Genomic DNA, 24,109 nt, shown 5'->3' with positions numbered 1-24,109 from the left:
ACATATAAAATATATACGCCACATACTTTTTTTTGCCCCCGTATATGCGGCATATATTTTTTTTCAGTACGGGTCCGTCAAGCTCCTTACTTAATTGAATACTAATCTATGCCTTTTCTCAAATGTAACACAATACCTATAACGTTGAATATAAAATTTGTATTGCTCTGAGGAGGATATGTAAACAATTCTTGCTGTAATAAGTTATATTCTTACGTGAACTTCAGTAGTAAGCAGACATAAATCGATAATTTTCAAAATTAAAGTGACTAAAATTCATAATCAAGTGTAAGTGGAGAGGAAAAAATGGAAGTTGATCGTGCATATTTAGATTCGTGTGTTTTGTGTGATGAAAATTTGAAAGATTTTAAAACTGTTACAGTGTCGACGGGACTTTTGAAATAGACAGAAGCAACTCAAAAGCGAAATGATAATCTGTGGCATAAATCGAATAATTGTCCATCAATTGTCTTACACGAAAAATGTCGTAAGTCGTACACTATTGCAAGAAGTGTAAGTACCGCGAGAAAACGGAGTATTGAAAGTCGTAACCGCGAAAATTCAATGAACGATTCAATTTCAAATCAGCACTAATTTTAGATCACTTTGTTTCATATGTGGAGAACATTGTTCAGAGGCTGATGAAATTTGAAAAACAGTAGCTAAACTGGATAACAACGAAAGTTCTGATAGTTCTGACGATGACATTTAAATTTTAATTTATTTTAGAGAACTTTTGAATCAGCATTTTTTTATTGTTACTGCTTTTATTGTAAATGTGATAAATAAATTGTTGAAATTAATAAATAATATACATATGCTCTAATTTATTTAAAATTTGATTATACTAAAAAGATGTATAGCATTTGATTATGAAAATAATTATTTTTTTAAATAAACTTTATTGAGTGAAATGTTTCTTAATAAAATTAAAAATAAGAATTTCTTAATTAATGTTTAATTATTGATGTAAAAATTTTGATACTATTTAATTTTTTTCTCCAAATAAAAATATAGTTCACTGAAAAAATTTGGAATTATTTTTCAGCGTTTGAATTTGAGTAGGTGCGCGCGCATGCTGCGCATGCGCAATACGACTTTCGACGCCAAGCAATATGGCGGATCAACAAAAACATTACCTTGCGGAGAAAATTAAATAACTTTTAAATAATTAAAGGTTTATAGCACGTAGGAGTCTACTGATTGACTTGTTCTATCCATTAGTTTTAACTATATACTACTACGAAGGATTTACTCATCTGTGTACTGCAGTTGATCATATATTTGCTTAAAACCACAATTTTGACCATTTTGTTATAAATAAATAGACTCGCAACAAACTTTTTTGTTGGATTTTTTCGAATGTCGTAGTTTTAGCATATTTTGGATCATTCTGTGAAAGAAATTTCTTCTTAGCGATTTTTGCGAAGTAAAGTCTTTGTTTTGCCTCTTCTCAACTGGACTAAAGTGTATTATTCTGCTCAGCCCAAAAAATAAAACGAGTTCCAATCTCAAAAGTTTACCCCCTACCGTAGTCGCTCATGACCTTAGTAGTTTATGCGACTTTAAACAAATTAAAAAAAAAAAAAAAAAATAATTTTTTTAATTTACTCATTTTAATATATCAATCAGTTATTTACAAAATTATCAAAATTTACGTACAAAATAAATAAATTTTTTAGTTAATTTTTGTGTTACAAATTTTTTTTTTTTTGTTTAAAAGTAGGTCTCTTCTGTTTTTCCCACTCTCGTATTATTCTTAGGAACTGAAAAATTAATAAAATTAAATATCCGAAAATTTCATTAATTATAGAATGATTTTTAAAATAATTAATTACTTGTAAAAGGATAATTCTGATTTTTCCAAGAATTTAAATGCTACCATGTCAAGAAACTTTATGTTTGACAATGACAGTTCTACCAACTACTGATTTGAAATATGACAACACCATGAGCAGCGGCCATGTGATTGTGTTGTTATTTATTTCCATAATTTCACCAACATCTTGAAACAAATAAGTGTATTTACAAATCTAAATTATAAAATTAAAAATAAATAAATTAGTTGATCATAAAAAAAGAATATGCTTCTGGATAATCCGTTCTCAATGGACCAAGATTCAGACAGTGACGTGAGTATGAGCGAGGATTCTTCGGAAGATGAGGTTATGTCTGGAGATTCCCCGATGGAGGACGATGACAGTGAAGAAGAGCAGCAAGAAGCTGGAGCAGAAGGTGAACAAGAAGAAGAAGATGAACTTGTCAAAGCTATTACTGCTTCCAAGGAGTTTCATCGAGAGCACCCTCCAGATATAGTGATTGATGATCAAGATCCTTCTATTCACAATATTTGTTTTCATCCCGAGCAGGACTTTATTGCACTTGCTTGTACCAACGGTGACATTAAAGTGTAAATTCATTGATTAATTTATTTCTTTTCATTTATTCTTTTATTGTTATTATCATCATATTTGTTTGTGTTACAGGTATAAATATAGTAATGATGAGAATATTTCGCAATCTGTAATAGAAGCTCATGAGGATTCATGTCGGGATGTCAAATTCAGTGCAAATGGAGACACCTTGTTTTCGGCATCCAAAGACAAATCAATCGCAATAACAGACTTTGCTACGCAAAAATTCAAAGGAATTTATGAAGAAGCACATGAGTAAGTTGTTGACTTTGTATAAATTATTTTTTGATGAATTAAAATATTAATCATACTGTAATTTAATTTACAGCTCACCGATTCATGTTATAAGTGTGATTAGTGAAAATACATTCGCGACAGGAGATGACGATGGAACGATAAAATGTAGGTATTTTCTTATACTAAAAGTATATGTATCAATCACAAAACATATTTCATTTTTAATATGATATTTTTATCTTATTCGATGTTAAAAATGTCTTCAGTCTATTAAATTGATAACACGAGTTAATAATTTTTAATGTAACAAATTAAAATAAAAATTTATTCAGGTGAAAATAATTGAGTAGGTAGAAAAAAAACTGATTATTCAATGACTCTGTAATAATTTTTAAATTTGTCATCTGCTTCTTATTAATCCGATGAATTACATTAAGTTTATTCAATAATTAATTACAAAAAAAAAAAAAAAAAAAAAATATTTACAGTGTGGGACTTGAGACAGTCAGGAAAACTTCCAATATTTTCAGTCAAAGGAGAGGGAAGTTCGGTGAACGCAATGCTGACAAACGACGAAAAGAAATACTTAGTATGTGCGATCGGTGATGGCACTATTACGACCATAAACATGCCTGCTAAAAAAGTTTACTGCCGAACATCAGAGGATGCAGAGTATGATGAATGTAGCTGCATGGGATTGTTCAAACACAGTAGTAAAATATTGACAGCAACTAATTCTGGTAAATTTTACGTTTTCGACTGGGACAAATTTGCAGAGCCTACGGATGTATTTCGTTATGTTAATAAGAAGGCAATCGCTTGCATGATACCCATTACTGATAACATCGTGATAACTGGTGATGAAGACGGAGTGTTACGGGCATTCAGCGTCTTTCCACATGAAAAATTGGGTATCGCAGGCCAGCATGGAAATTCTGTCGACGCTTTAGACATTTCTCGGGACGGATCGTTGATTGCATCTTCGTCTGATGATTCTGTTAAATTCTGGAACGTTAAGTACTTCGAGACCTTTGATATTACGAAAGTCCAAACGCAGAGAAATAAAGGGAAGAAAGTTAAGCAAGCCAAGTTCAATTTACCCAGCAGCAAGTTTGAAAATCCCTCAGATTTTTTTGATGGTTTCAAAAACGATGCTTAAAAACATTTCAATCGATTATTCTTTAATATTTTTTATGTACAAAATAAAGAAATGTAATTTAAATTACGATTTATTTAACTTAATAAACACGATCCAATCCTTCAACTTCCTTCTTCTCATCGACGGCTCCTTTGATGTCGATCGAGTTTATTCTCAAAGTTGTCAGCTGAGATCTCATCACTGCACATTTTAAGAGATAATTTTAATTAATGTATATTATATTTGATTCTAAATCAATAATTACCAAGTTATTTTGTTAAAATACTCACTGTGCAATCGCTTGAACTGTTTACGTGGTAAGTAACGAAACTCGTACTTGGTATGAGAAAATGTTTTATCAACTACGGTGGCATCTACAACCACCAGCTCTCTGTTAAGTAGGGGTCGGCCTACCAAAGTGAAATCCGTACCACCGACTAGTAATACTTTTTCCAACCTCAATTTGTCACCTGGATTAGGTGGCCAGTATCCTTGTACGACTATCAGGTCGTTTTCTGTTACTTTGAATTGTTTGCCAGCCAGTACTATGATAGCAAACAGTCTTGAGGTATTTTTAGATAATACTTGATTATTTATTTCTTCTATTACACCTAAAGAATAATTAAAAAGTTTAATAAAAATTTTAAATTAGAATAGTGTCAAATAAATATTAACATAAAATAAAATATAATACTTTTTTCCATTTGTTCTTCTTGTTGCGTCGGCTCTGGTATCTCCATCGGTTGACTTCTGTCTTTATATATCCATGGTAGTGATAATTTTCGTACAGGTTTTTTAGGAAGATTATTAAACAACCCCCGGTATCCACCAACTAAAAATACAAATAATTAATATATTTATAAATAACTATCAATTTATTAACAAAAATGTAATGTGAATTCTGGTGTTCCTCAAGGCTCTCATCTAGGCCCTATACTTTTTAACATCTTTATCAATGACATAGCTGACAACCTGGAATCCGATTACCTACTTTATGCTGATGACATGAAAATATTCAGAAAAATAAACAGCGTTCAAGGAATACTGATGATATTTACAGTCAGTACAGGATAAATAGTCTACAGAGTCGTAGACAGTGTGCTGACTTAATCCATTTTTACAAAACAATCAATGGATGTATCGATTCCCCTGAAATCTTGGGACAGTTCAGTTTCATCTGCTCGAGACCAGATCTGAGATCACGAAGGCTACTGTATTCAATAAAAATAACAAAAAACTACGTATGGTATGGACCAATAAACAGGATTGTGAATTTAGTTAATAATTATTGTACTGAGTTAGATTACTTTGGTGGTTCACTTTCCTCCTTTACATCTAATGTAAAAAAATTGTTACTACTCTATTAGTCTGCATTAGTCTGTGCAATAATTTCTTTATATTTATCAAGTACATGCATAAAAATGATGCTATCTAATCATCTAATCATTTAATATTGTGATAAAAACTTTATATGTATATAGCCGATCGGCGTTTATTCTATTTGAAATAAATAAATAAATAAATAAAAATGATGATACTGAAATTAATCAATACCGAATATAGAAATTATTTTTTTGGAATGAATTACTTGGAAAGTATTCTTAAAAAATTTATTTTTATTTTTAAAAATACATGTGGAATTTTTTTTTAATTTTTTAAAAATAATTTATTTATTGAAAAAAACTCAACAAATTCTAAAATCCCTGATAGTTTCAGTATCATACAAACATGTCAGTTCACAGAAAAAATATAAATTAAAAAAACGTTAAATAATTACCATGTCGTACAATGCATGTATTGTTAATTGGCAATTGTTTGTTTAAACAATTGTTAATAACATTAGAAACTCGTGGTAACCTGATAAACAACGCCATTTTTATTTTTTAATCTTCTGTCTTTTTTTACTGATTTTACTGAACCTCGCCGTTCAATTCTCATGAAATCAAAAGAATTTTATCTTCAGCAATCAATTATTTAACAAAAATTATTTTGTTGTACAGTTAGTTAATTAATGATTTATTTATCAAATAGTATTTTTATTATTTTTTTTCTACTCCTTTTCAACTGAAAATTTAAATTCATGAAAATGCGTCAAGTATTTAAGGTTGTGTCGCTCGATTTCTACTGTCGCGCTGTGAAAACTTTAATGTTCTATAAATACTCCTTTTCGTCCACACTTTCGTAAGATAGGTATGCTATTTTTTATATGTTAAATAAATCTTCAAACATCACTGTAATTATAAACTAATGAAATAATTTTGCACACCCCCATAAATTTCCGTAAGCTAATTTACAAAAATTTTGCGATATTTTTGATAATTGCAAATTCTTCTGTTAAATAGTGACATTCTTATGTTTTAACCTCAATGTGCAATTGTTTACATGCCTAAGATAAATATATATCTAATAATTTACGATTAAACATTTGTTAATAACAATAGTGTCAACAATAATTCTAATCATGTTTCGTTTTTATTAAATTGATTATTATAAATTAATTCATTTTTTGGATAAATTTTTTTGACGTTAAAAATTTTCAAAATATTGTGTTATTGATGATACAATTTTTTTTCGAGTATTTTTTGAGAGTGATTAATAATGTTTCTATTTATTTACAGGACAGCAATGGCCAAAACAACCGACAAAAAAGGGAAAAGCGCGATCAACGAAGTCGTGACGCGTGAGTACTCAATTAATCTCCACCGTCGTCTACACGGTGTTGGTTTCAAGAAACGGGCACCACGCGCCATCAAGGAAATTAGAAAATTCGCCGAAAAACAGATGGGCACACCTGATGTCCGAATTGACACCAGACTTAACAAACAATTGTGGTCCAAGGGTATCAGGTAATTGAAATGAATTTTTACAATCATGCGTATTTGTGATTAATATTTCATTAAGGGCCAGTTTTTCAATCCGAGATAAAATTTTATCCACTGTTAAAATAAATCTATATATTTCATGTTTATAGATATACTGGCAATAATAATTTTATCCTGGATAAAATTTTATGAAAATTAATTTAGCAGATATTTTATAATTTTAAGAATTTTTTTAACAAATAAATTATCTCAAAGAAAATGAGAAAAAAATTGACATTTAAAAAATTAGAAAAATAAAAAATCCAATTTTTTAAAAATGATTTTTTGGAGCAAATTTTTTTTTTAAGAAAATTAAAAAATTGTCAAGCGACTGCTAACTTTGATTTCATTAAAATTTTATCTCGGATTGAATAACTGACCCTAAGTTATTTATTTGGAATTGAAGTATAATGACAGTTGAAGTATGAGTCTTGTATAAATTTCAAGTTATAAACATACAGAATTAATTTAATTTAACATGCAATCATCTTAAAGACTAATACAAAGGTTTTTAAAATTTATGGATAAATCTAAGTCATTAAAATTGAAAAATAATTATCCACATTTTAAAATAGTTTTTCTTTACTATTAAAATTGAAATAGTTAATTACCAATTATATTGAATTATTCATAACTTATCATTTTCTATGTTGTTATTATATTGTAAATTATATTAATAACTTATAATTTTCTACATTCTTATATTACACTGTCAGAAATTTATAAATGATAACTCTAGGTGATATTAATATTTTAACATTATCTCATATTAATGTTTTTAAAAAAAAAACGTTGAGATACTTTTATTTTTTTATTATTCTCAGATTATATATTAATTAATAAAATCATAATATTTCAGAAACGTTCCATTCCGAGTACGTGTACGCTTGAGCCGAAGACGTAACGACGACGAGGACTCAGCCAACAAATTGTACACCCTGGTCACTTACATACCAGTAGCGACTTTCAAAGGGCTCCAAACCGAAAATGTCGATGCAAGCCAAGATTAATTTATCATTGTTTTACACATTTAAAAGATAATAAAGGAAAAAAAATAATAAATTATTCTGACGCTAAATTATTCTCTAATAATTTATTATTATCAATCTCCCAGAGGACCATTTTTTCCCAATATTTTTCCCACCTATAAAAATATGAACACATACATATGCGTCCTAAATACGTCACTTTGAAATCAAATCAAATCAATTTAATGCTAAATTAAATCAGTAAAATCCGACGATTGTGGAATTACGTAAGTTAATTATCCTCTAATACAATAAGCTAATTAATTTATTTGGGTATCAATTGTTGAAGATGTACAAATGGTTCAGGTTTTCAATAATCAATGAAGACGGTAGACGAAAGGTAAGAATTTAAATATCTCTTGATAGCTTCTCCGTTACTTATTGGATTATTACGATCATATCTATGATCTCTAATTACGGTATTTCTATTTTATTTAATTAATATTCTCTTATTACTAAGCCCTTTGTCAATCATTCTTTTTATATACCTCAGTATTTAAATTTCGGGTACCTCTGCGCTCTGAAATTCGAAACTTGATTATCAAAAATTTATATTATAGAATCACCAAGTCACGTCAATGTCCTAAAATCAAGTTATCATTCCAACTTCCAATATATTTTAAAATAATAAATTTTTAACAATAATATAAATCCGTCTAAATAATTTATGACTTTGAATTTAAGAAAAATTCAAATTAATAAATAACAGGTACTAAAATTTTATGTTTCAAACTTAATATTTTCAATTTTAAGATTTTTTTGTATCTAAAGGTCAATTGAATAATAATAAAAAAAAGTTGCATACTCAACAACAAGAAAGAATAAGATGGATAGATACAAAGTTTAAGTGATCGGGTGCTCATCCTGGCGTTGAGATATTAAATTGTATTCCTGCGAATTGTCGAGATCCCTCGGGGATTGCGCCGACCAATATTTAATCAACTTTACTATAGAATATACTAGAGAATATTATTCTCCGGACAAATCAAGGACATATGTAGCTTGTAGCTGCGGCGGGTATGTTATACTATGTAAAAGTTGATAAATTTTTGTACATATGTACCTATGTGTGCAAAGAGACTTATGTAAGGGTCGCGTGCACATGCGTGACGTCCTTACAATCATGTATGATGATACATATGTAATAAACGAACGAGAGAGATGGGGTAAGGATAGGGAATAGGGAGAAAATTTTAGCCTGAGAGCAATAGACGCCAGCGTGTGCCACACGTCGAAAACTCTACTAACAATCCCTTGGGATGACTCTGGAAAAAGAGCCTTTTTCAGCTTGCTCGTGAGAACAAGTGCCATTGTATTTTCAATAACCTGAAATTACTTATTGTAGGTACTCATGTTTTTTTTTTTTTTTTAAGTATATTCGTTTTTAATTCTTATAAATTCATATTTCATTTAAAATTTTCAATAGTAATTCTGACTTAGAGAAAATTCATAATTTATTTGTATTTCTTCCCAATAAAAAAATTCTCTATTTAATGTAACTTACATTATCATAGTTTAGATCATTTTTACATCAGATGATTTATATCACCTTTTCTTTTATTTTCAGATAAAAATTATAGAAGAATATAAGCCCAGCAGAGGTTGAAAAATAAAGTAGTAAAAATTTAAGAAGAAATAAATTATTTTAAAAATAATGTTACTGTTCTAATTTCGGAAACAAAGGAAATGAAGAAATTTATAAAAAAATTTTTATCAAAGAAGAAAATAGTTTTAGGTAAAAATTTATTTACAATTCTAAAAATCTTATCAATATCAATATATTTTCTGTGATTTTTAGAAAATTTGTCTATTGATAATAACACTGTTAAAAAAAAAAAGTAATTTTTTACCAACATTGGAAGTTCATTTCTAAGAAGTCATTTTATTTTATATGTCTGGTAATAAATTTATTTAAAAAATTGATCATAATTCGTAATAATAAATGAAAGTTATGTATAGTTTTAGAAACTCTGCCATGTAAAAATACGAAAGCCGGTTTAAATAAAAAATCTCACATTTAATTTATAAAAGTAATTGCGTAAATGTGTTAGAGATTACGAAAATGTTCTTAAAACTATAACAAAATTTTATAATTTTATTAATAATTTTGTGTTTAATGTACTAGAGTTTGATTTTTTACTTCAATGTATTCTTCTTTTGAATTTTTGCCACTACACTGTAAAAAATTTCGGTGTAAAGTTGGATCCAGGGACTTTTATACCGCCGTGTAAGTGTAAAATTTCTTCCGTGTTAAATTTCCACTCGTGTAAATTTAACACGGTGTAATTTACTGTTTTACACTATTCCGTGTTACTATTTATCACTTTGAAAATTTAATAAATATTACTAGCAACCTTGCAGTCTGTATGTGATTGCCGTGACTTGTAAACTATAAATAAATAAAATTTTGCTTTCTTGAATAATGACTTTTGTAAAATTATATTGTACTTTTTTAACTATTGACGTTTTTAAAGATATAAGCTCATCTCGATGTTACACTCATCAAGACCTTTCATTTGAGTACCCACATTAATTTTTCATATATTGATATATATTATATAAATTTATATATGAAAAATATATCAAAATGCATGTGGGTACTCAAATGAACGGTCTTGACGAGTGTAACATCGGGATGAGCTTATATCTTTAAAAATGTCAATAGTTCACAAGATACAAGGTCATTTCGTAATTATTGATATTTTTAAAGATATAAGCTCATCCCGATGTTACACTTATCAAGATCTATCATTTGAGTACCCACATCAATTTTTCATATATTTATATATATTATATATATGTATATATGAAAAATATATCAAAATGCATGTGGGTACTCAAATGAACGGTCTTGACGAGTGTAACATCGGGATGAGCTTATTTATTTAAAAATGTTAATAGTTCACAAGATACAAGGTCATTTCTTAATTATTGATATTTTTAAAGATATATAATTTCATCCCGATGTTATACTTATCAAGACTTTTCATTTGAGTTCTCACATGTATTTTGATATATTTTTCATATATACATATATGTAATATACATATAAATATATGAAAAAATGATGTGGGTACTTAAATGAAGATTCTTAGATACTTAGATAAATTTTTAACAACTTGAATATTAACATTCTTGTTGCAGACTTTTCAATGATATGAAGATTTACGTTGGAATGACTTTACTCCGTGAAATGACATAATATAAAAAAAAACATACTTTTAAATATTCATTTCTATACATCTTTATATTCATAATCTAATATCGTACAAGTCTGAAACTAAACAATCAAATTAATTAATGAGAAATTTTTAGGAAATACATTTACACGCTTGATTGTGTAAAATTTAGGATTCACACCGTTCAAATTTAACACTACACTTAGTGCGATTTTCACACCGTCCATGTTAAAAATTTTTACACCGAATCATTTACACCACACCGAGTCCAAAAAATTTTTTACAGTGTATGTTATTAAATATATAATAAACTGATTTTGAAACTATTATAAATAGATTTTTCTCACCTCCGGGCGAAAAGCGTCAACTTTCGTTCCGCGGTGCTAAACGAAAATGCAGCTTTCCGCCTCCGTCGAGGAAAAAAATAGTATACACACCACAGGCAGTAAATAAGAAAGCCTCAGATCACATGTTTATTGACCTCGGCTTCGCCTCGGACAACAATTACATGTGATCTGAGACATTTCTTATTTTACTGGCCTAGATGTGTAATATACTATTCAACTCACATGATCCCGACTAGAATTTTAGTGAGGCATGCCGAAAAATCAGTTCGGGGCGAAGTTGGCTTTCCGAACTTAGGCTAGCCCAATTCGGATCTTATTTGTTTTAAATTAGGCAAGCCGAAAATTGGTATGCCAAAAGAATTCCACATTCGATGTAATCTCGTAATAGTTTGGCACTGCCTAAGTTCGGCATATCATGGATTGCCTCATTGGTACGAAATAACGGTAACCAAAGGTTTACCGAAGTTTGGTTCACCAAGCTCGGGCTCACTTAGGCAAACCTGTGGCAATACCTAAGTTCGGCATGTCATGGATTGCCTAATTAGTATGAAATAACGGTAACCAAAGGCTTACCGAAGTTTGGTTCACCAAACTCGGGCTCACTTCGAAAAATCTGTGGCAATGCCTAAGTTCGGCATTTCATGGGTTGCCAAACTGTTATGAAATAACGGTAACCAAAGGTTTACCGAAACTTGGCATACCACGATCGAGCTTCTTTAGGCAAAACTGTGGAAGTGCCTAAGTTCGGTATGTCATGGGTTGCTAAATTATTATGAAATAACGGTAACCAAAGGTTTACCGAAACGCTTAGCACACTACGATCGAGCTTCTTTAGGCAAAACAGTGGCAATGCCTAAGTTCGGTACGCCATGAATTGCCAAACTGATACGAGATAACGGTAACCAAAAGCTTACCGAACAGTAACTAAAGGTATTCTGAAGCTTGGTCTATCAAAATGAAACTTGACTAGGTAAGGCTGTGGTAAGTCCTCACTTAGGTATAATATCGGAATTCCTAACTCGACCGTTGCAACGGTAACCGAATGTCGAAGTGTCGGGGTTATAAGTATCTTGAGGCAAGAAGTCGCTCATCATCGGCGTAGCGTTGCGGTATGGTATTCGCTCTGAGTGAAGCCATGGTAGGGGAAATGAAATCGACTGAAGCGTTCGCAGTGGTTACTTTCGGAGTTACGGGAGGCTATTATTCCTAAAATTATAAGCAAGTACACGTGGAAGTATTTATTTTGTTTTAATTTTAATAAATTAAAAAAAAATGAGACACCAGAGTTGTTGTGTCTTAAAAAATACCAGCAGAAATATTTACTGCATTCTTTTTTATTTTTTATCATTATACGTACTTGTTGTTGATTCGTTTAACTAAAAAACAAAACTGCAATTATTACACTGATAAAAGGATTTATTAACTATTAATAATTTAATTTATTTGAAGACAATTATTTAATTTATTAAACTTTAATAAATATTTTTTAACATTCAATAAATATTTATTTGGTAGGAAAGTACATTTATTAATAGTTAATAACTATTTATTAATAGTTAACGAATATTTATTAACAGTTAATAAATATTTTGTTGAGTGAATTTGTTTTGCTTGTAATATCATATGATATGAAGATTTCTTATAAACAAAAATCATTTTTATAAATTATTTGTATTAATTATATTACATTATAATAACGTTTATTGTAAAATACCGAATTCTATCATAGCTCATAATTATCTTTTGTATTTATAAATATTAAAAAGGTTAATTTATTTAGTGAATTGAATTATTATCATGTATTCCAGCTATAGGATTATAAAAAGTGTCAAAAGAAAATGCTATTTTTGCTTTTGATTTTAAATAAATATTTGCTAACAGTTAAAAAATATTCATTAACAAACAAATCCTTCTATCGGTGTATAAAATTGTCACATATTTTTTATAACTTTTTTTTTACAATTATTTATAAAATTTATTTATTTTTATGTTTCTTGCTATTGACATACGTATAAAAACATACTCTGACAGCCTCCCGTAGTTCATATTTTGACTGGCGCTGCAGTCACACTCATAGCGAATAGGGCTCTCGTGCGTCGGGTACAGTGTTCGAGTCTCGCGTTCGACATGTAAAATTTTTAATAATTAATAATTATTAGTTATAATTATTCTTAAGGTGAGTGTGAGGTAAATTTAAGTATTGTGTGTGACTAATGTATCTAACTCCATCATCTCCTTCCCCCATGACCCATAAAATCGACCAATCAAAAAAAACTTCTTCATAGTAAGAAAAATCCGAACAAAAACAGTTTCACTGTAAAAAAATCGCGCCAAGTCCACGTTCATAAGACTAATAAGAAAAAAAAATTTGTTTTTTTCTTTACAAAAATATATAAAATAAAAAAATAAAAAAATCCAAGTAACCGATATGATTGTTTATGATTTTCAGAAATTAAAAAAAATTTGGTACAAATTTAAAAATTAAAAAAAAAATTTGGAACGTATTTAGTGTGCTCGGTTGCAAAATATTTTACTTTTAATGAAATTCGTTAAATCTATTTACTAGGACTTTAAAAAAATTGAAATACACAATGACGCACACCAAGTACGTTCCAAAATTTTTTTCTTAATTTTTAAATTTATAACAAAATTTTTTTTAACTTCCGAAAATCATAAACAATCATATCGGTTACTTGAATTTTTTTATTTTTTTATTTTATATATTTTTGTAAAGAAAAAAACAAATTTTTTTTTTCTTATTAGTCTTATGAACGTGGACTTGGCGCGATTTTTTTACAGTGAAACTGTTTTTGTTCGGATTTTAGTATTTTTTGTAATTATAATAAAAATTTACAATTGGTACCAACTTAAATATGGCGTTGGTTGCATTTTTTATAGCAAATTATCCCCTTGAAACTACAGTTTATGTAAAAATAATTCCAGCGCACCCTGGCGGGTGTAGATGCAAGCTGTGAAATATCTTTTTTTAACTGTAGTTTCCCATCTAATGAAGGATTACTATGCATTCTCGAATTATTTAGTCTGTGGCAGATCACTTTGCCCATCGAAAAAAACTCAGGATCGAAATTTTTGCGTTGCTATAGTTTGTGCTGATTAAATTTAATAATTTCAAGTAGATAAATTGTTATAAGTGAATATAATTAATTAATAACAGTCAAATAAAGTATGAATTACTGTTATAATATACAATTTAGGAAAAAAAAGTACCGTAGAATTAAATAAAATTTTGCAACCTCAAAATAACCGTTCTGCTTACAGTAAACACAGTCGGTAGTCTGGCGCTCCGTTTACAGCAGATTTGAACGGAACTTGGCGCCAGATTCTACCGAATCTGTGGACCCTGAAAAGCGAAAAAATGACCGAAAATATAAAAAAAATAATACTAAATAAAAAAAAAAAAAATTTTTATTTACTTAATATTTAAAAAATTTTGTCCTAAAGTCGATATTTATATTTAAAATTTTAAAAATAAATTAAAAAAAATAAGCATTCAGTATTATTAATTTTTGCTTTATAATAAAAATAGCTAAAAACAAAAAAAGTATTCAATTTGGATTCTTCCGTGCGAATTTAGTTTCTGAATTGCTACCTAGTTAGGTAGCCAAATTCGGACCGAATGAGGCTTACATAGGTACCAGCAAGTGTGGTTTCCAAACCACCGCCTAAGTCGGAAGCCAAATTAGGCCCAAACTCGCGACTGCGTTACTTCCGGGACGTGGGCCAACTTTGGCTTCCTAGTTCGGCGCGAGCTTGGAATTCGGTATGCCTAATTCGAAATGAACCACCGCCGAACTTAAATTTCTGGTCGGGATAATATCGAAATATTACTATGCATGAATTATAAATTTATTTTCATATTATCGATATTTAATTTTAAATTAAGGTAAAAGCCCCAATAGATGATCACGTACCAGTATATGACCACTCCATGTATTTGTATATCTGTATTCATAAGTATAGGTATACAAATACATGGAGTGATCATATACTGGTACATGATCATCTATTGGGGCTTTTACCTTACCAAAATTTTTTAACCGTGTACATAGTTTCCTAATTTAATAAAAAATAAAAAAAAAAAAACAAAATTAATTGCTTATAACAATTAATAAAACAAATAAATCAGTATATTTTAGTCGAATAATTCTCTGTGTAAAATTCAGTAATAATCTAAAAAAGCGAATGAGATTCGCATGTAGTTGACTCGTATTGAGCACTAAATCAACAAGCCGCAAAATGTCGATTCGATCGCGTATTCCTGGTCGCGAATATTTCGCAGCATTGTGATACGTGCGCATACAGTAGCAGAATAAAAATAGATAAGAGAGATAACTATAGAAGCGGGCTCATATTGCCAGTACGTATACGCATAGCGAATAACGAATTGGAGTTTGGAGCGAGAGAGACATAAAAAGTAGGAATAAAGCTCTATAGCATTCCACGGTTCGCGGGTCGTAAAATCGCGAGCACCGAACACATTAGGCATCATCACAGGCGATAGCGTTCGTTTTAACACCGACACCCTCAAACCGTCCACATCGTCCCGTTTCTGTTCATGCACCAGCGAAAATTGTTAAAACAGCCAGCAGTGCTAGTGATGGTGAAGAGGAAGGGAAACGGTGAATGTGAATGTGGACGAGGACGAGGACGAGGACGAGGAGCTGAACAGAGAGGTGATTATAATGCGGTGTTAGAGTGAGTAAAAGTTATCTTCCCCAGGAGTAAGAGAGAATAAAGAGCTGGAGAAGAGAACGTCGGGGATTTAAAAAGGGTGGCAGATGCTGGAAAACAAATACACTCTTAGCAGTCTCGATTCTCTTCGGGGGCGTCGATTTAGTTCGGGAATCTAGATAGGAGGGAAGTGCCGGGATGTAAAACTCACCCCCAGGATAAAATACGGGAGGGTTTTAATCCGCCAATAACCGGCGAGAGTTATCCTGGTGTTCGGGGGCCATCTCGATGTGCGGGAAAACCACGCCCCTGCGCGCAACCCTCGCTCGTCATCGGTTCTCTGCTCTACTCTGTTCGGTGGATTTCTTCTCTGGATCTCTTCTTCTATCTTCCGTCCGCCATCCTCCATCCTCCATTCTCCATCCACCGTAGGTTATTGAATTAAGCTTATCATTTGATTTTGAGGAGAGCCACCAGTCGGTTCTATCGGTGCTCTTAAGCACCACCAAAAACTTTTATATCGTCGGGATAATCGCAATAATTTGATATCGCACTTGATACGATTATATCGTAAGCAGCACCCCGCGGCTTACACACTGATACCGCGGTCTGTCTCAAGTTTGCTCATTTTGTCAGGGTGGGGAACCTTTAAGATTACTGTAGGAGCTCGCTAATAATCGCTTCTTATATTTTGTTTGTTTGTTTGCTTTTTTTTTTTTTTTTTTTTTTTTATTTTGGTTAGTTTAGACTTTTTTTAATTAGATCTGGGGGTGGTATTTGTGGTGATTTTTTTATACAAATTTCAGAGTGGATGTGAATAATTTCACGGTAAAAAATTATTTGTGAAATACGTGGTTTATATTTAAGTGTTTTTGACACTGAAATGTTAATTTGGAAAATTTAGAATGTTAATGTGTGAACGTTTTATTTAAATTATTAATGACAAAATTTATACATTTTAAAAGTCTATTTAATTGATCATTAGTTTTGAAACTTTGAATAAAGAAATAATTTTTGCTTTTTTATCAAAAAAATCTGCTTAAGATAATTTATTTGTATAAAGGAACAAATTGATAATATTTATATTTTAAATTCACTAGTTTATATGAAAAATGGCTTTCTTTTAAATGTTATCTTATAAATTGTAACTTTTATTGATTATATTAATTTAAAATTTTTATAATTATTCAAAAAATTAAAAATTAATATAAAACCTAAATAATTTTTAAAATAGTAGATTTTAGACTTAATAATTCTTTTTACCTTAAATTAAAGTATTACGTGAACGAGAATTTAAAACTTGAAAAATTAAAAAACATCAGAATTAAAAAAAAATTTTTTTGTCATAAAAAATTTTAATGACAATTGAAAAATAATACAACAATATTACAAAAGCAAACAAGTCACGTGTCTATCATGGGGCTGTTATTTTATTAATTTAGAGACTGTCTAGAGTCTTGCGCCAAGTATACGTTCAAACACATGTGTATATAATCGGACATGCGTGTTATTTAGTTTTTACTTATATTTAATATTCATGACTAATTAATTAGAAAAACAAAATATATTTCAGCAAGAGACCAATTTTAATTTATTAATTTGGCAAAAGAAGATCAAAGATCATAGATTTGAATAAAAAAATTAATGATGAATGTTTTGAATTATGTTTTATTAATTTTATCAATTATTTTAATTAATTTTGATACAAATAACATTTTACTGTGTTGAAAGAAAAATAAATTTTTAAGTTAATTCCTAACAAAAATTTTTTCTGTGTAGGTGATTTCTTCCCGGACGACTATTAGCCTTTTTTTTTATTCCAAACAAAGTGTGGAATTACAATTTCAAAAAAAAAATTATTCAAGATCAACTTAAAATATTAAAAAGTATAAAATTTTGTCTGACAAAAAACTTTTCATACTACTGAAAAAAATAGAGTGAGAAACTACTAAAAAAGAAAATAGATTGAAAATAAAAAATTAGAAAGAAGACATGTGGAAAAATAACTAGTACTTAATACAAGGTGATAATTAAGTGAAATAAATAATTAAAAAGTTTGTGATTAAATAATAAATAATAAGGAAATAAAAGTGTTAAAAATTGAAGGTTAATAATTTTTGTCAGGATGGATTATTCGTATTTGAACCAAGCGGCGGCAGCGGCGGCCGCCGGATTCGAAGCTTCAAGTTGTGCATTGGCGAGCGACATGCAGTGTGGATACGGAGATTTAGGATCTTGTTCGCAGATGAGCCAAGCGGCGTACCGATATACGGCCGCGAGAGCCGCAGGGTATCCGGGAAATTCCGCAGGAGGAGGCGCTACCAGCGGGCCCACGCTTGGTGGCCACCATGCAAGTCACCCTCATGCCCATGCCCACCATGCGGCCCATGCTACCCCCTGCTCGGTAATGGCCGCAAGAACTCAAGATGTTCATCGACATGCTGCTTCTATATTTAATCAGTCTATTAATCTTCAAAGTAAGTTTCATCATTATTATTTGTAGGAATAATTATTTTTTATTTTTAATCATTTATTGTAATTATAAAGTTGATTTTTATTAATTATTCATGAGTTAAGTTTTTTTTTTATTATTCCTAAAGAAATTTAGTTGAACTATTTTAAATAAATTTTTAATTTTAATTTTACGAAGAAAGTTTAAAAATTTATTTAGTTATTGAAAATTTATTTAGTTATTAAAAATTTTTTTAATAATTTAAGAAAATAAGAGCAGAATGCCGAAAATTAAGAACTATGGTTGAAGAAATTTTGACTCAATGGATTTTTGTAGTTTTAATCATAAAATACATAGTTCGAGTAATTTAGAAATAAATTAAAAAAATAATATTGCTATCACAGGAGCAAATACCAATAGTTTAATTAAAAATATTACAAAACAAATGTATAGAGAAAAAATTCAAGCCGAATCTTTGTGATGCTACCAAATTTAACTAGAAATTTTATAAATTTTGTGATAAAAATTTGCTCGACAAAAACTTTCCATAATCTCTTACTATTATTATATTTTATTTTTAATTGAAAATTTTATATAGATTCCATTGATTATATATGAATGTTTAATTATACACATCATTAAAATCATAGATCATTTTTTGATCAAGAATTTAGAAAATTAAAATGAATTTTTTTGAATTAAATTTTAGTTATAGATTAGTCAGTATTAGAATAATCAATCCGAAAATTATATTTCAATTTTTTAATATAAATTAAAAATTATCATTATAGAAAATGAAAAATTCTTAGTTGGTAGTTGATATTAAAAATCAAAATTCGATTTAAAATTAATTAATTTATGCAATAAATTTCATATAATTTTTATTAAATAAATATGTTGTAAATTAACTTTTATCAAAGTGAAAAAATTTTTTTTCTATGAAAATAATTTCCAAAAAAGATCAAGTTTCAATAATAATATCAAACTACTAATAATAAAAAAAAGCATATTAATTTAAGTATCATATTTTTGAATCTAAAAAAAATTATAGTTTCGTCATACCAATCCAGAAAATTTCCTAAAATTAATATTCAATTACAATTACTGACCAATAATTATTCTTCTTGAACAAAATTAACGATTTAAATCTAAAAAATCATTAAAAAAAAAAAAAATGTAAAGAAGAAATAAGAAATGAGTGATAAATATCATAAACAAGTAGAACAAGCAAATAAACAGTCAGACGATTAGCATCAAGCCGTCAGCGGTTTGGCCGGAATACGACGACAAGATGGCACTGAAAATCAATGTATGTTCCTCTGGTGTCCTCACTCATTGCTATGGTTACATCCCCTCTTACATTTAGTCATATGAGTCTAATTTATTCACAATGATCTTATGATCTTCCAATTACTTTTTATCTTCATTCCATTAATTCAATTTTAAATCATTCAATACTTTCAACAACTATACGGAAAAAAAAATTTGTATGACAAATTACAATTGTAACATTGTATTCCAGGACTTAACTTTCAATAGCTCATTTTAAGGTAGTTATCATGGTACAATATTGTCAAAAAATTAGAGATTATACGCACCGCAAAAGTATCTGAGCTTGTAGCTAAGTAATCCATAATTTTTACGCAAGAATGTCCCCGTGGAGACGTAACCCATACAGTATTTCTATCCGACTCCGTAGATATAAACTTTTTCATAAATTGTTGAACTTTAATTCGTTACTTATGAATAATTAGACGGTCAAAAACTTTTTTTTAAACTCACAACAAATACATTAGAAGATGTCAATTTTTTGAAAGTTTCTAACAGTTTTTTTTTTTTTTTTTTATAACTAAAAAACTGGTACAGAACTGCAGAGAGCGTATGCAATCAAAGTTAAATATCCAATTTTTAATTGAATTCATCTCGGGTTATAGGTGGTCAATCGACTTCAAATTTTAAGGGCAATTGTATCATCATGTCCTTGATAAGTATACAAAAATTTAGAATTTTTTGACGGTATGCCTTAACCTCTATAATTACTTTAATACTTTAATATTTAAAAATTTACGATGTTACATCATAAAAATGCCTATAAAAGTGACAAATATCTAAATTTTTACGATATAACATCGTAAATTTAAAATTATAAAATTATCAAAGTGAAGATATTGAAAATCTGGCCCTGGATTACGATGTTACAATTCAGAGTTTATACAATAAAATTAACACTAATTTATTATTCACAGAAATCCTTCAACGGAAATTGGAAATTTAAAATTCGAAGCTGGAAAAAGATCTTTTAAAATAAGTAATATTTTATTACTTTATCGAGTACATTTAAAATTATAAAAAATTTATTGAAATAAGATATATTCTTGAGTGACCTGATAAATATTTAAAAAAAATATTGAAAGCTACTACAGTTAAAAAATATTTGAAAACAATTTTTTTTAACAATTACAAACTTTATTGAAATATAAGTCGGTGATTATTATTTTTTTTCGATCAATAAGTATCAGTTTATAAATTAAGTTTAAAATTTAAGTTTTAATTACAACTTAAAATAATAATAAAATCTTGCACAATTAAAATGTAATTTCTCAATTTTTTATATGAAATTTATCTGCTAAATATTTTGTATCTTTTTATCACCTTTTATGGAGTATAAATTCAGTAATGCATCAATAAAATTTCGATATTCATTCCGATTTAATATCGTTACTCAACGACACAAACCTCACATAAAAAATAAGTAATAACAACATCATCAATAAACGTTCAGTATTTTTCGAGCATTGTATTTTTATGAAGAAATTTACTTTTATTAATTAACAGTCGATAAAAAATTATGTTATTTTTAGTTATTGATAAGAAAAAAAATTTTAAATGATTCAATCCTTGCAAAGTGTATATCTATAAAGTAGCCAACTAAAATAATTTTTAATTGTTTTTTAATTATTTTAAATTGTTTTTCTTAATAAAATAGAAATTAAGTAATGAATCAATTTACCAACTGATTTATGATTAGAGAAGTAATGGACCATATAACTTTATTTCTGAATAAAAAAAAAAATTGGAAACTATTGAATTAAATATACAGAAAGATTTTGATATTAATTAATTAAAATATAATTGAAAAATTTGAAAAAAAAATTTTAATAGTAATATAAAGATTATCTGACTTTAGGTGGTCTTGGGTACAAAGCATATTCGGCTCATGACGGATTAGCTGAGAAAAGAAAACAGCGACGGATAAGAACGACATTTACATCAGCGCAGCTGAAAGAACTGGAACGCGCGTTTCAAGAAACACATTATCCTGACATTTATACGAGAGAAGAAATTGCCATGAAGATTGACCTTACGGAAGCCAGAGTACAGGTGAGAACTAATAATTATTAAATGATTTAAGGGGTTATACACACTTGGAATTAAAAAAAATCAATTTTTTTAATTTCATTTTTGTAATGTACGTATATTTAGGTAAATACACAGAAAATTTGATGTCAATCGGACGAGTATTTTAAAAGTTACATGCATATTTGAAAAGCCTAATCGGAGCGTGTCACAAAAGAAGGGGCTGAGGTCGACAATTTTAAATACCTTTTTCTCAAAACTGTCTTCAAAGTCGGTGAGGAAAATTTATTGAACTTAATAAAATCAGTCTCTAATTTTTACACAATCGATCATTTTTTTGTCAAACCGCTATTTTGTTAAAAATAAATATTTTTATAATACTTTCAACTAATTACTAAATAATATTTTATATTGGTGGAATTTTTTTGGACTTTTGAATTTCGATGATTTAAAGTAGAGATTTCGTCCCCACCGCATATAACCTTTTTTAGAGGACCTTCCGAAAATCGTCTTCAGGAGATAAAAAAATCATTGTTTGTAAAAAAGGAACTTATTAATAAAGTTAAAAGTCACGACTAAATTTTTATCCATTTTTATATCAATTCATTAAAAAGCCTCTTCAGAATAAATGATTGAAATACCGGTTTTTTTTCGTCCTCTTTGGGCGTATAACTAACTCCTTAAATTATTTAAAAATACAATTATTAATTGTAATAATTTTTAATTATTGTGTATTAAAAAAATGTATACATTTTTTAAAAGAAACTGAAGAAGGATAAGTTTTTTGTAAGATTGAAGATCTATTTCTGAGATGTCTGATGGAATTAAATTACCCTCGACTAGTACTCATGGACAGGTAGTGTCTTGTGATCTGATGGATTACATTGCCCGTTGATCTTGACAGATTATATTGCCCTACAAGACTAGCTACGCTGTAGTTAAAGCCTAAAAATAATAATAATAATAATAATAAAATAAAAGCCGTGACATACGTTATTTAACATTAAGTCTGTTTATTGATTATAGTTATAATTAATCAGTAAATTTAGAAACGGTAAAAAGTAGTTATTAAGGTAAAGGAAGATATATATATATATATATATATATTTAGACAATTTTTCACGAATGTAAAATTTGAAAATTGATAGGAGTGATGTATGTAGGATCCATTAACGAGGCTGAATTGGGTATAAATCAATTAGACGAGTGTCACGGCTAGGTCCGTGACTATAACTACCGGTAGACAGGATAGGAGATAAATGAGAGGAGGAAATGCACGAGTGAGTTTAATATTCCGTCGGTAGTATGATCCTCGTCATGCAATATAGCTGAAGCTCACTCACTCATTTCAATATCTTTTACCTCATTGTTATTATTATTATTATTATTATTATTATTATTATTATTATTATTACAATCAGTGAATTTGGATTTGCGGAGGTTAGGGGTATAAAGGAGCGATAGGTGAAAGACGATAGACGAGTCACCCGGTTCTTGATAATCTCATTAAAAACGTCAACCAGACAGAGCCTTAAAATTAGATCCCTAGTGATGTATACATCATTAAGAGCTCTGGTTCTTTTATCTTAATATATGTATATACTTCCATTCACATAATTATTCTCAGGTTTCAATAATAATAACTATAAAAATAATAATAGAGGAGAAAGGGGAAAAAATCAGGGTATCCCAAAAATTTTATATAAAAATAATTTTTTTATAACTTTAAAAAATCGAAAAAATATCAGGGAAACGGTTGACCCTAAAGACCATCCCTGCAGCTTCCCGCTAATTCCATACTTAAACGCTCAAAATTGCACTTATAACTTGGAGCTCAAAAATATAATTTTCGTGTCATTTTGAGCTCTCTGAGCTCAAAAGTCTGGTAGGAGTTTAATAAAACTTTTTTTTTTTGAATTTTCAAACCGCAATAACTTTTGAATGAATGAACCGATTTTCACGCGGTTAATGGCGGCATTCGACGCAGTTTTTGAAGCCTCATGATAAATCTTTAAGTTTTAATTGATCAAACAAGAAATTTCGAAGTAATTCCGAAAAAAACACTTTTTTCGGTTTTCTTTCGTCAACGATAACTCACGAACGAATCAACGGATTTTGACCGGCTTGGCGGCAATCGACGTTGTTTTTTAATGTTAAGAGCTGATTGGTTTTTAGAATCGATCGGTAAAGCCGTTTATAAGTTATTCCAAAAAAACCACATTTAAAAAAAATTTTTTCGTAGTTTTTTTGAGATTTCTCAAAATCTACCGCTTTGTATCGATCCAAATTGTATTATTATTATTATTATGAGTTTTACTTGTATACCGTTTTCTGGTTTTTACAAGGTTACTTTCCGCTCTATATTATCAACTCAGCTTTTCAACCCTTTTTTATTATCATCATA

At 29.0% G+C, this 24,109-nt stretch overlaps 4 protein-coding genes and 1 long non-coding RNA gene across 7 annotated transcripts in view; 3 read left to right on the top strand and 2 right to left on the bottom strand.

The window, feature by feature from the left end:
* Positions 1-1,946: 1,946 nt before the first annotated feature.
* On the top strand, positions 1,947-3,873 carry LOC123271864 (WD repeat-containing protein 55 homolog). The gene is made up of 4 exons (XM_044738389.1): positions 1,947-2,410; positions 2,487-2,669; positions 2,743-2,816; positions 3,140-3,873. Exons 1-4 carry the CDS (start codon positions 2,085-2,087, stop codon positions 3,808-3,810), a joined length of 1,254 nt encoding a protein of 417 aa, XP_044594324.1. The 5' UTR covers positions 1,947-2,084; the 3' UTR covers positions 3,811-3,873.
* On the bottom strand, positions 3,738-5,829 carry LOC123271902 (39S ribosomal protein L21, mitochondrial). Of its 2 annotated transcripts, XM_044738450.1 has the most exons (5): positions 5,567-5,829; positions 4,484-4,621; positions 4,080-4,400; positions 3,878-3,990; positions 3,738-3,805 (listed from the first exon to the last, which is right to left on the bottom strand). In XM_044738450.1, exons 1-4 carry the CDS (start codon positions 5,661-5,663, stop codon positions 3,890-3,892), a joined length of 657 nt encoding a protein of 218 aa, XP_044594385.1. In that variant the 5' UTR covers positions 5,664-5,829; the 3' UTR covers positions 3,738-3,805; positions 3,878-3,889. The 2 variants fall into 2 exon arrangements, with proteins under 2 accessions (XP_044594385.1, XP_044594384.1); XM_044738449.1 differs by lacking the exon at positions 3,738-3,805 and having other exon boundaries at positions 3,865-3,990.
* A 26-nt stretch (positions 5,830-5,855) lies between these two features.
* On the top strand, positions 5,856-7,728 carry LOC123271927 (60S ribosomal protein L31). Its single transcript, XM_044738486.1, has 3 exons — positions 5,856-5,979; positions 6,408-6,635; positions 7,510-7,728. Exons 2-3 carry the CDS (start codon positions 6,415-6,417, stop codon positions 7,658-7,660), a joined length of 372 nt encoding a protein of 123 aa, XP_044594421.1. The 5' UTR covers positions 5,856-5,979; positions 6,408-6,414; the 3' UTR covers positions 7,661-7,728.
* A 70-nt stretch (positions 7,729-7,798) lies between these two features.
* Positions 7,799-24,109, top strand: part of LOC123271872 (paired mesoderm homeobox protein 2A-like) — a 54,000-nt gene continuing 37,689 nt past the window's right edge. The window contains exons 1-3 of one of the 2 annotated variants that reach the window (XM_044738399.1): positions 7,799-7,905; positions 18,021-18,373; positions 21,536-21,729. In XM_044738399.1, coding sequence (XP_044594334.1) covers positions 18,022-18,373; positions 21,536-21,729 — 546 coding nt within the window. In that variant the 5' untranslated portion in view covers positions 7,799-7,905; position 18,021. Of the gene's footprint in view, positions 7,906-17,806; positions 17,920-18,020; positions 18,374-21,535; positions 21,730-24,109 lie in introns of those variants that run through there. The other variant, XM_044738400.1, reaches the window with a different exon arrangement.
* Positions 12,320-12,652, bottom strand: LOC123271942. Its single transcript, XR_006510974.1, has 2 exons — positions 12,562-12,652; positions 12,320-12,410 (listed from the first exon to the last, which is right to left on the bottom strand). It is a non-coding gene; the product is annotated as an uncharacterized LOC123271942 (long non-coding RNA).

This window comes from Cotesia glomerata, linkage group LG9, assembly GCF_020080835.1.
Source record: "Cotesia glomerata isolate CgM1 linkage group LG9, MPM_Cglom_v2.3, whole genome shotgun sequence".
Lineage (NCBI taxonomy): Eukaryota > Metazoa > Arthropoda > Insecta > Hymenoptera > Braconidae > Cotesia > Cotesia glomerata.
The sequence above is the reverse complement of the archived record's forward strand: the minus strand, read 5'-3'. Positions and strand labels throughout refer to the sequence as shown.